Source organism: Penicillium waksmanii, assembly GCF_028829765.1.
Source record: "Penicillium waksmanii strain IBT 27052 chromosome Unknown utg000004l:1.0-5674109.0:1.0-5678898.0, whole genome shotgun sequence".
NCBI classification, from domain to species: domain Eukaryota; kingdom Fungi; phylum Ascomycota; class Eurotiomycetes; order Eurotiales; family Aspergillaceae; genus Penicillium; species Penicillium waksmanii.
Window position 1 is genome coordinate 554,731 of NW_026643251.1, and position 15,716 is coordinate 570,446.

General features: G+C 48.5%; 7 protein-coding genes across 7 annotated transcripts; 3 read left to right on the plus strand and 4 right to left on the minus strand.

Moving 5' to 3' along the window:
* Positions 1-421: 421 nt before the first annotated feature.
* Positions 422-864, plus strand: N7481_003067 (LysM peptidoglycan-binding domain-containing protein; the record flags this gene model as incomplete). Its single annotated transcript, XM_057262286.1, has 2 exons — positions 422-468; positions 549-864. 2 exons carry the CDS (start codon positions 422-424, stop codon positions 862-864), a joined length of 363 nt encoding a protein of 120 aa, XP_057123947.1.
* Positions 865-2,772: 1,908 nt separating this feature from the next.
* N7481_003068 (uncharacterized protein) lies at positions 2,773-3,138 on the plus strand (the record flags this gene model as incomplete). Its single annotated transcript, XM_057262287.1, has 2 exons — positions 2,773-2,992; positions 3,095-3,138. The coding sequence occupies 2 exons, from the start codon at positions 2,773-2,775 to the stop codon at positions 3,136-3,138; spliced, it is 264 nt and encodes an 87-aa protein (XP_057123948.1).
* A 686-nt stretch (positions 3,139-3,824) lies between these two features.
* Positions 3,825-4,958, minus strand: N7481_003069 (1-aminocyclopropane-1-carboxylate deaminase/D-cysteine desulfhydrase; the record flags this gene model as incomplete). The annotated part of the gene is made up of 1 exon (XM_057262288.1): positions 3,825-4,958. The coding sequence occupies one exon, from the start codon at positions 4,956-4,958 to the stop codon at positions 3,825-3,827; it is 1,134 nt and encodes a 377-aa protein (XP_057123949.1).
* A 652-nt stretch (positions 4,959-5,610) lies between these two features.
* Positions 5,611-8,475, minus strand: N7481_003070 (anaphase promoting complex subunit 2; the record flags this gene model as incomplete). The annotated part of the gene is made up of 3 exons (XM_057262289.1): positions 5,611-6,495; positions 6,533-7,906; positions 7,960-8,475. The coding sequence occupies 3 exons, from the start codon at positions 8,473-8,475 to the stop codon at positions 5,611-5,613; spliced, it is 2,775 nt and encodes a 924-aa protein (XP_057123950.1).
* A 543-nt stretch (positions 8,476-9,018) lies between these two features.
* Positions 9,019-9,537, minus strand: N7481_003071 (V-type ATPase assembly factor PKR1; the record flags this gene model as incomplete). The annotated part of the gene is made up of 1 exon (XM_057262290.1): positions 9,019-9,537. One exon carries the CDS (start codon positions 9,535-9,537, stop codon positions 9,019-9,021), a length of 519 nt encoding a protein of 172 aa, XP_057123951.1.
* Positions 9,538-10,688: 1,151 nt separating this feature from the next.
* On the plus strand, positions 10,689-12,591 carry N7481_003072 (sugar porter family MFS transporter; the record flags this gene model as incomplete). Its single annotated transcript, XM_057262291.1, has 5 exons — positions 10,689-10,855; positions 10,937-11,277; positions 11,337-11,809; positions 11,871-12,293; positions 12,361-12,591. 5 exons carry the CDS (start codon positions 10,689-10,691, stop codon positions 12,589-12,591), a joined length of 1,635 nt encoding a protein of 544 aa, XP_057123952.1.
* Positions 12,592-12,722: 131 nt separating this feature from the next.
* On the minus strand, positions 12,723-15,213 carry N7481_003073 (uncharacterized protein; the record flags this gene model as incomplete). The annotated part of the gene is made up of 3 exons (XM_057262292.1): positions 12,723-14,100; positions 14,168-14,859; positions 14,914-15,213. The coding sequence occupies 3 exons, from the start codon at positions 15,211-15,213 to the stop codon at positions 12,723-12,725; spliced, it is 2,370 nt and encodes a 789-aa protein (XP_057123953.1).
* Positions 15,214-15,716: the final 503 nt, after the last annotated feature.

Consider the following 15,716-nt stretch of genomic DNA (forward strand, 5'->3'; position numbering starts at 1 on the left):
TAGCCACCAATGGCTTACGTGTTGTGAGATCCACTGGCACCGTCTGAAAATGTAGCAATACGCCGAACGATTCAGAGCTTTGACTAACCTCAAAGCAGCTGGGTAACAATCAATAAAGTACGCTAACTTTGGAAGACTACTATATACACTAGAGAGAAGGGCGTTCTCTTTCAGAACTTTTGATGTGTTAATACCCCTAGGGCTAATAACTGCTAGTAGTATTAGGGCCACAAAAGCTACTATACAAACCTTCCAGGAAGATGCACATAGATTGAATTCAAAAAAGAGTTTCGGAAGTCAAATATTCTTTTGCCCACTTGCGCAGTTCCAATCAGGACATCAGTATGTGACTCTCGATTTACTAAGGAAACATTCTCTGATATCTTTACTACCTATATAACTCAAAACCAAGCCTAGCACAATGCGCCTCACGCTATTCTTGCCGCCGGAGCAATCCCAGCTACGGCTGTGGCTCTGATCCCCCGTGCTGTTGACTGTAATTTTTCCACCACTGCTGATGCCGGGGATACATGCTTGAGCTTTACTAGCAGCTGGGGACTATTGGTTGACAATCTAAAGCAGCTGAATCCTGGTATCTCCTGCCCTGATCTTGATGCCAGCAGGTCATACTGTGTTATAGGCACTGCCACGGAGGAACCATCCAGCACCACTTCTACTTCTACGACAACGAAAACAACCATAATCAGCAAGTCTACTACCACCACAGTGACTGCCCCCAGCAACAGCCCCACCATGCCCGGGGTTGCAAGCAATTGTGATGGATTCTACCAGGTCTCATCCGGTGATCAGTGCGACACCATTGCCGCGAAATACGGTATCTCCGAAGCCCAGTTCAAGAGCTAAAACAATGTATTTTTAATTCGCTGTAATTTATCGTCAACGGTGCCAGGTCAAATTTGTCTGGAATGCAATAAACATAAACTTACGCTATATATTTCCTTTTGATCTCGTTTAGGAACCTTGGTTTTGGTAAATCTTTGTATCTACCGAAGAACCTCTCTGTGTACGCCTTATTCGTTCTTACAGTTGGTTTTTCATTAATGTCGACTCGGCCAACGGTAGAGTCGATATACCTGCGGATAAATTCCTTTACTATTTTATGACTTGGGGGGGCACAACCTTTCAATGTTTTGTAATCTTGATATCCGTTCTCTGGGTCGGCTGCAAAGCTAGGCAAAAGTTAGCCTTTTCTTTAATTAAGTTTTGGTAGTTTAAACCTACTCAAGCCAAAGATCAAGAGCTTCTTTGCGTAATTCTTTAGTCCATGGAAGCTTCTTATCTTTGTTTCGAACTTTGTCTTGTCCTTTGAAAATACTGGGAAGATAATTATTCTTCTGCCGTTGGAGACGACGCCTTTCTTTGGCTGCATTATTATGCCTAGCAGGAAAGGCCTATCGGCCTATATTCAGATATCTGTCCGGCTTGGGGTCTGACAGTTGACTTTTTTTGATGTGATTGGATTTTGGTAGACAAGTTGGTGTGAAAAGTATAATTTATGGGACGATGAAGGGGAATCAGAGCCAACCTTCATATTCGACAGACTCTAAACCCGACGTCAGGTATGATAGAGAAATTACTGGCTTTGGCCACGTTATGAGAGTAAAAAGTCAAAGCGAACAAAAGAAATTCATACAGCCAGCCTCATTTCTGATACGGTGGGCAGAAATGCTGTTTTTTTTAAACGGGAACATTCGGCTTGCAGGCATCAGCGCGCCAGTTGTTACAGAATAGATGGCCCATTAGGCCATACCGATTTTGGAATAGCTAGAACCATAGGTATCGAATGATCCCTGAGCAGCCCTGGTTGGTCACTGAGCGATAAGTGTGCCTTAGTCATGCCTCATATGACTCGGGTGATTCGATCACTGAGCCTGAGCCTGAGCGCCCTCATAAAAGCGGCGGCAGCCGAGAAAGGAAAGCCCCACCTGGCAGACAAAATCCGGTGTATATATATTTGCACATAAATCTCAAAGTGGAGTGCAATTAGTCATGGCGGTTCAGGGAAGTGACTCATGTCACATCTTGACATGCCCAGTGGATTTTTATTTACTTCGATCACTTAGCTACCTCCTCTAGGATAAAATGCTCTTAATTAGCAAAATATCAAAAAAATCAGATCCCACCTAGTTATGTGCGAAACGGCCCCAGAGTTGAGGATATACCACTTCCCTCACCTCTCAGGTGGTCACAATCAACTTCAAGTTGCTAGCCCTGGAGGTGATTTCAAGTTTTGAAATTGATGGTTTACAATTTGAAGTCATTGTTGCAGTATATGAAAGGGATTTCTCTCCAGACCTCTTCTAAAATAAATGAAATTTGAATGAAAGCCATCAATTTAACCATAAACGATCTCGTCAATACTATTTAGGCAAAATGGCTATGCGAGAATTCTGGCGGCCGACAGGTGGGGCCTATGCCCCCGGTGATAATCCGGTTTGCGCATACCGCTTTCCTGTGGCTTCAGACAACTCAATAGGAATGGAACCATCCATCTTCATAGGTGAAATTGTCCACTGGGTCATTATTGAGTTTTGGATTTGAAATCAAAGTCTGCTCCGTAGTAAAGATGTAGTATATAAATGCATATTTCACCAGGAATACGGCAACTTTCAGTCTTACCTTTTCCAAACTTTCAAGGTTCCAACGAAATACTTTTCAAATTAAAATGCTAGTGCCTTCATACTTCACGACTTAATGAATGCACAAAAGTTCATTGACTGACTGTCTCCTATTTTAGAAATCCTGTCACAGATGTCCAACGAACGTATCCAAATCCTCACTGTCAGCTTGAGTTACTATCTGACCTGCCATCGACTCGAAGACGTAATAAAAGAGGATTGGACCAAATCCCCTGACCAAGTTGAACGCTTCAACAATGTCGCTTTTGATTTCGACGGAGAGGATGTGCCGGCCGCCATGGGTGAATTAAAGGAGAAACTGCTGCATCAGCATTGGGATGGCGTCCTGATCGGTTGGTGCATTCGCGGAAAGCCACAGTATACAACTATTTTCGAAGACGTGATTGAGCTATGCAGACACCTTCCACAGGAAACAAAACTGCTCTTTTGTACAGGGCCGGATAACCTGATGGAAACTGCTTTGAGGAACTTCCCTTGAAACCATACTTTCCAAGAAGCCGTGACTGAATCGATATATGATTTGAGCTCGGTGGTGCTGGAAATTTGCAATGTTCATGTCTCTAGTCCACACAATTTCATGTTTCCTATATCCTCGACAACAAAAACTTGTATCCTGGGCTAGATTTCAAGACGATAGGATAGTTTTCTCGCATATAGGGCAAAAAGAATATCGAATAACCAAAAAATTGACCGACGCAGGGGTCGAACCTGCAATCTCTTGATTCGTAGTCAAGCGCCTTGCCATTGGGCCAGCCGGCCTGGTATATGTTGAAGCCGTGAAAAATGTGCGCTGCAAGCGGAGACAATCTCGGTGGGTCCGAGTGGTAGCGTGGCGGGACTTCATGAAGGAATGCGACCAATAGGATGGCGACCATCGGTGAATTTGCGTATGCTAGAAGAACGATTGTGGCCAGACTTACGATATCCCTCTTTAGACCTGCTTCATTTGCATCTTTGAGGCTATTGCTAGGATATTCAATGGGCCAATTGTTCAATCCCGATCAGATTACCCGCTCTACCTTAAATCTGAGAAACATGCTAGTAGTAGTATTGGAAAACTTGCCTATGTTTTGCCAGTGCAAATAGGGAATCGATTTTAGCTTCCCATATGGAAATACTGATATAAAATAGATGAACGATAGCATTGAAAGACCGACCCAATATTCATGCCGTAGTCGAAGTAGTCGCATAGGCAGAGTATACAGTTTGACCACCAGTATGGAGCACAAGAATATTCAAAGGCTCTGCCCCGGCGTGTCCCAATCTTCTAGCATCTGTCTCCAACTCTCCGCTTCTGAGGAATGAGATCATTCCACCTGCCGCCTTCCCTGAGTAAACAGGGTCCATGAGAACGCCATCTTGTGTGGCTATTTCCCTCAAGCTTTTCTCGGTATCAGTGTCGAGAATACCATATCCAGTGCCGTGAGACCGGTGATCAAGCCGAACATCGCTCAGGGTCAAATCAGACTGTGGATCAAGGCCGATATGTCCACCGGTAGTACGTGCAATCTGCAAGACCGTTTGCTCCTGTTCTTCTTTCGGAGACACCGTGAGGCCAATGATCTGTCGCGGAGGAAGCCGCTTTTCCCCCGTTGAACTCTTTTCGAGCAAGCGAAATCCTGCTATAAGCCCGGCCAAAGTGCTCCCACTCCCACAGGGTAGAAAGATATAGTCAAATCTGCCGGATCCCTCCAGTTGGAGCTCTTCTTCTTGCAAGGCAATTTCGAAAGCGCAACGAGCATAGCCCAATCCACCCAAGGGATGCATACTAGCTCCCATTGGAATCCAGTAGGGCACCTTTCCCGTAGAGCGAAGCTCAGCCAAGACATTATCTTTGTCATAAGATCCCGAAAAGACACGGATATCAGCACCAAGCAATTGGCAGATTTGGATGTTGCCTGTGGAGCGGAATATCTCAGGGTTCTCTGAAGCGTCAAGTCCACCAGACTGCTCGTCAAGCAGCAACACACACTCGAGTCCTAGCTTTCCGCTGACTGCCGCAACTTGGACGGCATGATTGCTCTGTAGCCCACCTTCGGTTACGATAGTCGTCACTCCTGGGGTGCTGAGGATTTCTGGAATAATGTATTCCAGCTTTCGGTACTTGTTGCCGCAACAGACCATGGGCGCCGCTTGATCATCGCGTTTCATCCATACTCGCAAATCGGGCTGGTTCGGGGCTCGCGTAGCTGCCTCTAGATTCGTGCCGAATTCGTGAATAGGAGAGGGCCTGGGGTATCGAATCTGATGGATAGGGATAGATGCGAACGGCTCAGGTAATTGGACCATGTTGAACATTTGAACAGTACAGTACTATTGTGGCATTCACTCTGTGGACAAATCGTTGGAAAGAGTTCAAAATTCGGGAAATCGAATTGACGAATCGAGGTTAATACTTAGGTTCTCGAGGCTTTCATTTATCTTGAAACCTAGGAAATTTGGAGAAGCCCGTCTGCGAGCTTTGAAATCAACATTTAGCAATACCGAGGTGACGAGGTCATCAAGCAGTTAGTCATTTAACCTCACCGCGAATCCCAATGAGTCTAGCCTCCGAGGGAAACTTTCAATTAAGCTCTTCGAGGCGCATGCTGATGATATCACCCCGCTTAGGATCGGTTGTTATCGGTGACGTGCAATTAATCAGCGAGCGGGATGAAAATTGGAGGTTGCAGATCAATTCGGGGAGAGCAGGATAAAGTCCGAATATGGTACTCTAACGGCCTATGCTGGATTCGAGCATGATGCTACAACTGGAGCTGCGATTTCATGTTGAGATTACACCCTCCACGGTATTCGCCCAAAGCTCAGCTAATAGACTAGTGGGCTCTTACAAGTATGACGGCAATCAAGTTGCAAAAAGGAGTAAATCATCATTCAAAGGGTATAAAGATACACCAGCCAACGCCATGGCTAAAAGCAAGGAAAAACACAACCCAATGCACAGAGCTCACTAATGAACAAGCTTATAGCTGCCCCCACTAACAATCTCCAACTTGCCTTTGGAAATCATCCCAGCAAGGAACTCCCGCAATTCCTCATTACTAAACGGGAAACCACCAGGCACGACAATCTTCAGCATCATAACAATTTTCTGCAGATTCATCGCACCCTGGTTCGTCAGCATGCCAAGAATGAATTGCCAGTAAAGATTCATCTTTTCCATAGCTGCCGCCTCAGCGGTTTCCTTTGCTGCTGTTGCCGCGGCGGCTTCGGCAGCCGCAGCTGCGTCACCTGCGTCGGCGGCGATACCACCGACACCGCCGTCATTGTTGGCAGAGCCTTCTGCAACTTCTGCTTCTGTGGGGAGGAATTCTAGAACGCGGAATGTATCGCGGGATGTTTCGGCGAGAATACGCTTGCTGACCCAGAACAAGCAGGCGCTGCGAACGAGAGCGCTGGTCATCTTCAGGTCAGCGGAGAGGTCGAGGATAGATTTGGAAATCGGCTCCTGTTCATCGGTCGTTGAGTTGAAGGCGTGGATGACGGTTGCTTGCCAGGTTGTAACTTCGTTTGAGAATGAGCGGTCGCCGAGCTCTAGTTCCACAGTGACTTGGCCTAGGCCGTTGCGCCAGGTCAGTTTGCGCGACTGCTTGAGCGTCTCGAAGCCCTCTGAGTAACGCTCTTGGAGCGAGGCGATCTCTTCTGGAACGATGAATTCTTGGTCTTGGATTTCGGGCCAGAAGAAACGAGATAGAATTTTGGCGTGAAGGTCTGGAGGACTGGGGCGTGATGTTGGGCGTTTTGGATGGGCGCGTGAGGGGGGGCTTGGAAAGGCCCTGGTCGTGGCGGATGGAGTGGTCGACCCGTCGAGAGTCGGATATATCCCGAAGCATGACTTGGCAGGCCTGTAGGGCAGAATCTCCGAAGCGAACCTTGAGTAATTCGAGAACGGAGATCTCTTGGTCGTAATCTTCGCGCTTCTGGAGAAGCCTGTCGCCGAGAAGGGTCTGTAGTTCCTTGACAAATGTTTCCTTAGAGTCGAAGAGACTGATCAGACTATCAATGACATCTGAGCTCTTCGATTTCCGGTAGTCTGGTGCTGCATCGACGGGATCTGGCATCCAGTTCATGTCATCCCAGTCCAGTTCGCTAGTATTCGTTTGCAGAGAAAGTTGGTGCGCTTTTGACAGCTCCGTTGACAGCTCAACCAAGGTGTCATGACTGGAAGGTAGACCCGAAGTATCACCAGTCTGGGGCTCAGCCAAGAGACCACTGACAATTACCTTCACGGTGTCTTCACGGTCGCGAAGGTATCGTCGAATAGGCCGAGCAATGCGGTCGAGAAGAACACCCTTTGGGTCTAGGAGGTGAAAGGCGCGGATGATGGATATGTACAATTGCAATATCTCCACCGTTGAGGCACCGGGGTGCAAGAGCCGCTGGTTTAGAATCGCAATAAACGACTGGGTGACGTATGTGCGGGCGGCAGGATGGGTGGTAAAATGTTTCAAATCCTCCACGGCTCCAGTGCTGGTAGGCCATTCAACAATAACATCGAAAAGCTCACTGGCCCGCAGCGCACCCAGACGAGAGATGGCAATTTCTTGCCATTTTTCCACATCTGCAAAGCTGACATCAAGTGTACCAGCTGGCTGATTGCTCGGCTGCGTGTGGATAATATTGAGGACTTGAACGGCAAGACGCGCAAAAACATTCTCAACCCAATGTCTCAAATGCTGCGGTACTGATGTCGGGGTTTCCCATTGAGAGGTATAGGCCCCGCGTATAAACTCAGTCATCATGATGTTCATCACATTGGCAAATACCATCTGGGCCTTATCGCCGCCAAGTCCCACGAGCTGCAAGCCGTTGAGGAAAGCTAGAAGACGATCCCGGGCCATTGTGACTTCGTTCTTTTCATGTTCTGTCATCATATGGGCGCGAGTCTCTGCATTGGCCTGCTTCCAGTCACAGTACGATACCGAGTACTCTCCATCTACTTCCATTTCATCCTGTTCTTCGTCATCCGAGTCCGGGTCTTCAAGCAAAGTGTCGATACCGAGAATGATGAGCGCATCTTGCGCAAATTCCTGGGCTAACAACGGTGAGATCTGTAGCCATGGCAAAGAATACGAGACAACCGTATGGAAGCCCCACTGAAGTTGGGTGAATATGCGGCTCTGTTCGGGGGTGGGAATCAATGGCAAGAGGTAGTGTCGAATAGGGGCCAAGTATAACCGAAAAGCCAGCTGAAGGCAATCGACGATCGTTCGTAACAAGCCTGCCATATCAGAGCTGTGGAGGACCTGTAAACCCATTAACACCTCAACTGCTTCAACTATTTCCCCAATTTCCATACCTCGTATAGTCCACCTCGCAAGTTTGTCAAGAAGTGTCGCCGAATCTCCTCACTATACCAGCTAAACAAATCTCGCGAGCTGGCTCCGCGCTGTAGAGTGTTGGTTTGTTGTGCCGCAGCCGCTAGGTAGGACAGGGATTCGGCTGTCTCTTTGGATGGTGGGGTGAGTCGGTTCCATGCCCTGAGCATCTCACTCCCATCGGTATCCCTAGCTTCGTAAATTGGAGCAAACCCATGATCTGGAATAGACAGAAAGGCGGTTGCGGCAGACCATGCCTGATCCCATGTTTTGTGGTCGGAAAGTGGATCAGTGGTTTCATGCGCGGACACAAAAGACCCTGTCTGCGAATCTACTTTCAAAGTGGCGAACGAGGCAGTCGACTGGAAGGAAGCGAGCGCAGCTTGATCGTGATCGAAGCTCGAGGCGAGCGGCGGGCGAGCTTCAAGAGACGCGGGAGAGAAAACCGAGCCGAATACGCGTCGGCGGCCCGCATTGAGAGGAACGGTGGATAGCATTGTGATCACGGGTAGGGCATATTAGCGGAACATCAAGCCGGTCTAGCCGGAAAAAGGAGGGCAAAACGAGGAGAAGGGGAGATTGAAAGTTGGTTGGAGGTTGGAGGTTGAAGGTTGTTGCTGTTATTGTTTGTTGCTTGTCTGGCCATGTCACGTGGAGCACCTCCCCGCATGAAGATTTGGCAGTGTTTTTGTATACAAGAGGAGCATCAGTGGAATAGTTACTAGTAATGGTAATAGTAATAGTAATAGTAATAGATTGCTCCAAGGGTATACAAATAGACAAAATGTGCTCTATGGAATCGCATAATCACCTCCACCCAAAGCGTGGCGCGTCCACGCTGAGATATGAACAGCTAACATGGTAGGGGAATAACAAAGGACAAAGCTATGCTGACAGCCAAAGCGAGAGGGAAAGAGGATCCAGGAGGACACCCGTCTCGCCCTGCGCCGCAGGGACCAAGAACCAAGGACTAGCAGCGACAGACGGTACGACCTCAAGCGTAGCGCAAGCCTCTCCTGCCTGACTTGACTTCACTTCACTCACGCCTTGTCATCCACCTTCTCCCACTCGCTATCGGTGCTCCCATACCCGGAACTATCTCCACCAGAGCTAACACGCTTTCGAGGATCCTGCTCAGCAGGCTGGAGTCTGGCCGAGGAGGCACTGCCCGTTGCCGTGGCGGATCGCCCCGTCTTGCCCCGAGTGATGGACTCGGTTTCTGTTTCACTGTCGGCGTCCGCGCCTGCACCCGGACCGGGGCTACTGGCCTTGTCCCCGGATTCCTTCTTCCTGTCGGCGGTGTCTGCCTCGGCCTTCTCCTTCTCGGCGTTCTGGGCGTCCTGGGCTATGCGCACCTCATGGGCGAACCAGTTGATGGAGTACCACAGACCAGCACTAATCAGGGAGAGTGCGACAAAGTGGAGGCTGGAGGTAGCGAGGAGGAGGCCAAAAAAGACGAGTTGGAGGGCAGCAAAGGTCACATTTGTCGCGATCAGGAGGGTAGGGGTGGGGCCTGGCGTGAAGATGCTTGACCACAGCTCTTCCATGAAGGAAGCCATGGTTGTTGTTGTTGTGGTGGTGGTGATTAATGGGGGTTGGGCAGGGAGGGTGAGAAGTGACGTCGTTCGGAAACTGAAATCCGCAGGCGGGTTCGGAGAATGGACTCCGAGAAGAGAGTTGCGCGGGATGCAGAGCAGAGCAGAGAGAGTCAAGTCAAGCAGCCTGAGAGCAAAGCAGAGCGAGAGAGGAGAAAATCGGCGGCTCCACTCGGCGGGGTCGGGCAGGAAGAAGCCCCGAGATGGTCCGTTTACCCCGTGGGGGAAGTCATCAGATCGGATTTAGACCACATTGTAGTGTGATATAGTGCAATAAGTGATACTGAGGTGGTAGGGTATTCTTAGGAGTATAAACTGCATTAGCAATATCTCTTAGCTCGGCCTGGGCTGCCGGATATTCGAATACCCTTACTATTGTCGGAGTCAGTCCGAGTGGAGAAAGTTTGTTTAATGAGTGGTTAGTGGTTGGAGATTAGTCTGGGGGAACCGGAAGCAGGCAGACGTAAGAAAGTATCAGTGAAAGAATTAACTTGGAAAAGGTTGAAGTTGAAGTTGAACTGGAAGTAGAGAGGGAGGGACCTGTAGTATATAAAGACAGTGACAGCTAGCTACTTCCATTCCTCTGCCTAAGATACACACCATTCCTGCCTGTGCAACCTGTTGAGAAGCATTTCTCGCCGAGTCTTACCTTGTCATCCTCCTTGAAATGGCAAAAATCCCCTCCTTTCTTCTCCTTTTCCGGGGATCCCCACATCCCCAATATCACCAATGAAACTTCCAGAATTACTCCAACACCCCCACCCCCAACACCCAACCTTAGCTGCCGATCTCCCTACCAATTCCCTCCTTTGTGTTTCGTGCCCGGATTGCCGTCACCTCGCCGAGCCATTGCTGCAACGAAACTGGGTCCCCCCCGCAGCCGCGACCCGGAGTCAGTCCGGAGTCGGTCTTTGGCTCCAATGCCCTGCCTTTGGAAGGATTAGCCTGGTTAACGGCCTCTGAATGTATAAATATCTTTCGCGATCTCGCATCGACTCTCAGATAGGAAAATCCTCTTCCTAATCCGTCACTTATTTCGGCGACTCTTGCCTTCTTTATTTCTCTTCTCCCGAATCTGCCCAGGTGATTCTAGTATCTTCTCTCTGTCACCGCAAATGGCCGACCAAACGGATCTCACAAAGGAGCTCACACCTGAAGGCTTCACCCATCATGCCGAGGACATAACGGCAGACCGCGAGCCCTATGGGCCTCCTGGTCTGCGTGGCTTGGTGCAAAATCCCTTCGTGTTGCTGTGTGCGGCTTGCTCCACGCTTGGTGGACTGTAAGTATTGACCTGACCCAAGGCCCAATGGCAATCGGAAAGAAAATTCATGAACTTCAATTGCTGACAATACAATACCAGCCTATTTGGATATGACCAAGGCGTTGTGTCTATCATCCTGGTCATGGACCAGTTCCTGGAGACCTTTCCTCGAATCGACAGCTCAAGCGGTGCTTTTTGGAAGGGCCTCTTGACGGCCATGATCGAACTGGGTGCATTGATAGGCGCTTTGAATCAGGGATGGATCGCTGACAAAATCTCTCGGCGCTACTCAATTATTGTCGCTGTAATCATCTTCACAATTGGCTCGGTTCTACAAACTGCTGCTATCGACTATCCCATGTTGACTGTGGCGCGGCTGATTGGTGGCGTGGGTATTGGTATGCTGTCGATGGTTGCGCCTCTCTATATCTCCGAAATTAGTAAGTTAGGCCGAAGCCCTGCGTGAAACCGACTTGCTTCTAACCCATCTCGCTTCCAGGCCCCCCTGAATGCCGTGGTACCCTCTTGGTCATGGAAGAGTGGTGCATCGTGCTCGGCATCGTCATTGCCTATTGGATCACCTATGGAACTCGTTACATGATCGGAGAATGGTCATGGCGACTACCCTTTCTCTTGCAGATGATTCCTGGATTTGTTCTTGTTGCTGGCGTGATATTCCTGCCATTCTCACCTCGTTGGCTCGCATCTAAGGGCCGCAACGAAGAGGCCTTGAATAGTCTTGCTAAGCTTCGCAACTTGCCAGCCACGGACCGTCGTATCCGTCAGGAATATCTGGACATTTTATCCGAGGTCAAGTTCCATCAGCGCATGAATGCGGAAAAGCACCCGAATCTGCAGAGCGGCTCTAGCAAGGATTCATTCCTACTGGAGCTGGCTTCTTGGGCCGACTGCTTCAAGAAAGGATGCTGGCGCCGGACTCACGTCGGTGTCATGCTCTCATTTTTCCAACAGGTATGCACCCTCATTCTATCCTATTTGCAATCAATTAGTACTAATACGCTTGTGCCTTCAGTTCGTCGGTATCAATGCTCTGATTTACTACGCACCGACCCTATTCGGGACCTTCGGCTTTGACACCAATATGCAGCTCATCATGTCTGGAGTCCTCAATGTATTGCAATTGGTCGGTGTCACCACTAGTATCTGGACTATGGATACACTGGGCCGACGCAAATTGCTGATGTACGGTGCCGTCATGATGGCAATCTCGCACATTATCATCGCTGCAATGGTGGGTATCTACAGTGACGATTGGCCCAACCACAAAACCCAGGGATGGGTCAGCGCCGCCTTCCTATTAATCTATATGATTTCCTTCGGCGCATCATGGGGTCCTGTTCCTTGGGCATTGCCTTCTGAGATTTTTCCTTCTTCCCTGCGCGCCAAGGGCGTTGCCCTCTCTACATGTTCGAACTGGTTTAACAACTTTATCATCGTAAGCATGACTCCTTTTCCACTTTGTTTGACTTTTTATTTCAAGCATTCTCTAACATCGGATCCAGGGCCTTATCACTCCACCTCTTGTCCAAGACACCGGCTACGGCGCGTACGTGTTCTTCGCGGTTTTCTGTATCCTCGCAGGTATCTGGACATACTTTTTTGTACCGGAGACTATGGGTCGCACACTCGAGCAGATGGATCATGTTTTCAAAGATAACTCGAATGAGGCCGAGCGTGCGATTCGTCGCGCTATCGAGTCGGAGATCATCGGCGCTGAGCGCGATGTCGTATGATTTACTTTCTTAGCATAGCGAATGGTGTCGGTTTGGAGTATATAACTAGGTGGCATCATGAAATATGAATGTCTTTTGATGCAATTTATTTCTTCAAAATGTACCTGAAATAGTATAATTAAGAGCGGCATTCATGCTGCAAGACACTGCAAAACATCGTCCAAAGTTGCAGACTCCAGGTTGGGAATGTAGTCAGACATGTCAACATCCACTGCAAGTGTTCCAATCAAGGGTTGTATAAGTCCCGGTTCTTCTTTAACTTTCGATTTTGCGGGCGAAGAGGCTGTATCAAATTTTCCATCGAACCCGAAGCTTCTAGAGCCAAAAAACCGCGAATGCGACACATTTTGCTTGCTGCGGTATTGCTGGTGTGACTGGTCGGTGGGTACATCGAGACGAGGCGACTCGGAGGGATAGTTCGTTCTAGTAGGGCTAGCAAGGTCCGTATATCCCAAATCCATGCGACGGATGCAGTTACTACAGAGGTTAAACGCTCTTCGGGCCGATGCGTCTGTCATGCCCAGGTGGGATAACCACAGTAACGCCTTTCTGGTAGCTGCTACAATAGTGTCGGGGTTGGTCATCGTTGAAGGCAAGGTTGAAAACTGGTCGGTTCTTGCATCGCTGGTGGGGCTTGAACCTTGTGATTTCGTGGATTCCAGGTAGGAGAGATTAATGAGAAATATGGTGGTGCTTTGGACGAGAAAATGAAGAATATTCCACCAAGCGACACATCGGAACCAGCTCGTGCTCGGCTCTTCTGGAAAAATAGAAAGTATTGCCAGAGCGGATTGTAAACAAGTCATTTCGATATCCTTCCTCGCGCGGGAGAGGTGTCCCTTAAAGCTTTTCCCACCCTTCTGTCGAGTGACACATGGTCTGTTGAGAAGGATTCGTGCACTGTGATAGTGTAATGCCAAAGAAGCCCCATAAGCTTGTCGAGGAGAGAGGACTGGGACGGTATTCAATTTATCAAATTCGAGGCAATCTGGTAAACCAGAGAGCCAGTCAAGCATCACTCTATTGTAAAAATCGATTCGACTCTCAATCTCACTCCAGCCTATCTTGAGCGCTTCTCTATTATACACACTAGCCGATGCAGTATGTGAGATGGACGTTATGTCGACAAGACAGAAGAAATACAGCTCGTGAGTGGCTTCCATTTTTCTTGTGAGGTCGCGCTGAGCTTTCAGGTGATTGTGTTCTTGATCCATTGTCCAATTCATCGGTGGACTTTTGGAAGCTGGGTCTATCTGGCCGTTTGGTGTGCCGTTGGTGAAGGGGCACATATCTCTTGATGCGAGTGGCGGAGGTGCTGAGCAGTAAATACTACTCAATCCGGAGGCGCGTCCTGTCATGTCAGAAAGAAGATTTTCCAGGCTGAAGATTGACCAGAAGAGTCTATGCCGGGCTTCGAGCGCTTCTGCGTTCAAATCATTATGCGTTGCTCGCAGGTGAAGGCCCAATGAAATACTGGAGCGAGTGGCTATGCCGATCATCTTCCATGCCCTGCGTGAAGTTAGATGACCATTTCAAATGCTTTAGAGTATGATGGGGTCAAGGTAGTGAAACTTACCTATTGACATGTGAGGAAATCATGAGATAAAAAGCCGCGAGAGTCTCAAGCTGGACCTGTTGTAGATCTTCATGATCCTCTACAATACTTTCGGAGATGTTCAACATTTGCGCCCGGGAAAAGAATTGGTGACCCATATTTTGAGTGTCTTGGCCAGAATGCTGGCATAGCTTCGTGCTGATGGCAAAAACCAAGTTGAGCACGGCCAGCCATTTTCTCCCAGGATGACCCGAGCGTCCTGAAATGAAGGAATCAAACTGATCCTTGAAAAGATCTGATCGAATAATCGGTAGGGATGGCTGAACACTGTCCATGTATATTGATAGGAGTCGCTCTGCGGATAATTTCTCCGGTAGAGCATAGACGTTGTCAACATCTTCTGCTGGATAAGCAGCTGGTTCGACATGATAATTCATCGATGTGGTGGGAGCAGTTCGCGAAGGTGGCCAGTTGTGACTGGTTTCCGAATTCTGCTCATTGTTGGACGAGCCAGCAGATTTCATTTCTAAGCTGCGCATCCAGGAAATCTCTGAGCTTCCCCCGAGGTACCCTATTGCTCTGCTATCTTGACTCCGATTAAGATCTTCGTCAAGCACATCGACGGCATCTAGGGAGCCAACAGAGGATGGCGAGGATGGAACAGAAGAGAAGCTCGAACTCTTGTGAGCTTCTTGACTCAAGGATGAAAGTTTCTTTAGAATAAAGAGTCAGTATGAATGTCACTTATACGGTCAATGGGAACGTACTAGTACTCTCTTTATCTTCTTCGAGACAGGAACATCAACTTCGTCCAAGATTTCTCGAAGCACCCTTTCGAAACCGTCGGCTCTGTTCCTCGCCAATCCCAACTCAGTTTTTTCGCGTTTTCTCTTCGGCTCTGAATAATTGCATGTTGTCTGCTGCTTAACACAAAAAGAGCATGTTGGTTTGATGCCGTCGCATTTCGCTTTACGTGACCGACACTCGTCGCAGGCTCTCCCGGTACGACCTGGCTTGTGCCTTATGTTCGTGTTTAGCAATCGAGGGATGGCGACACGATCGGACATCTTGGTCCTGCGTGGCGAAAAAAGGAAAGCAATGACGATTTTTGTTTGCACAGGTGAATGTTCAGAAGCTATCGATATTTTGACGTAATGGCTGTCGTGATTTCGGGTGAATTGACAAAGGACTAATCCCTGCCACTTGAGTTTCACTGATCGGTATTTTCGTTCACGTTTTTATCGCTTCGGTCAAGTAATTGCAAACCTGGTCTCACATTCCATGTTGAAGCTATGTCATTATTCGCCACACGGCGTCCACGATGAACATTATATCAGGTACAGCTGAGTCAACACGACCTCAACCGGCTCCCCACAAACCCTAATTATCAGTGACGTCATATCATTTTTTCAGTAGGGAAGCATGATTAGAGAACCGAAAACGAAAAAGTGATTTTCGTGTAATTATCATCAAACAATCAAACAATTAATTACCATTGGCTGAGAGTCAAGTTTCTGACAACGGGCTGGCGTAGGAGATTGCTGAGACACAGAGGAAGGAAGAAACTTGA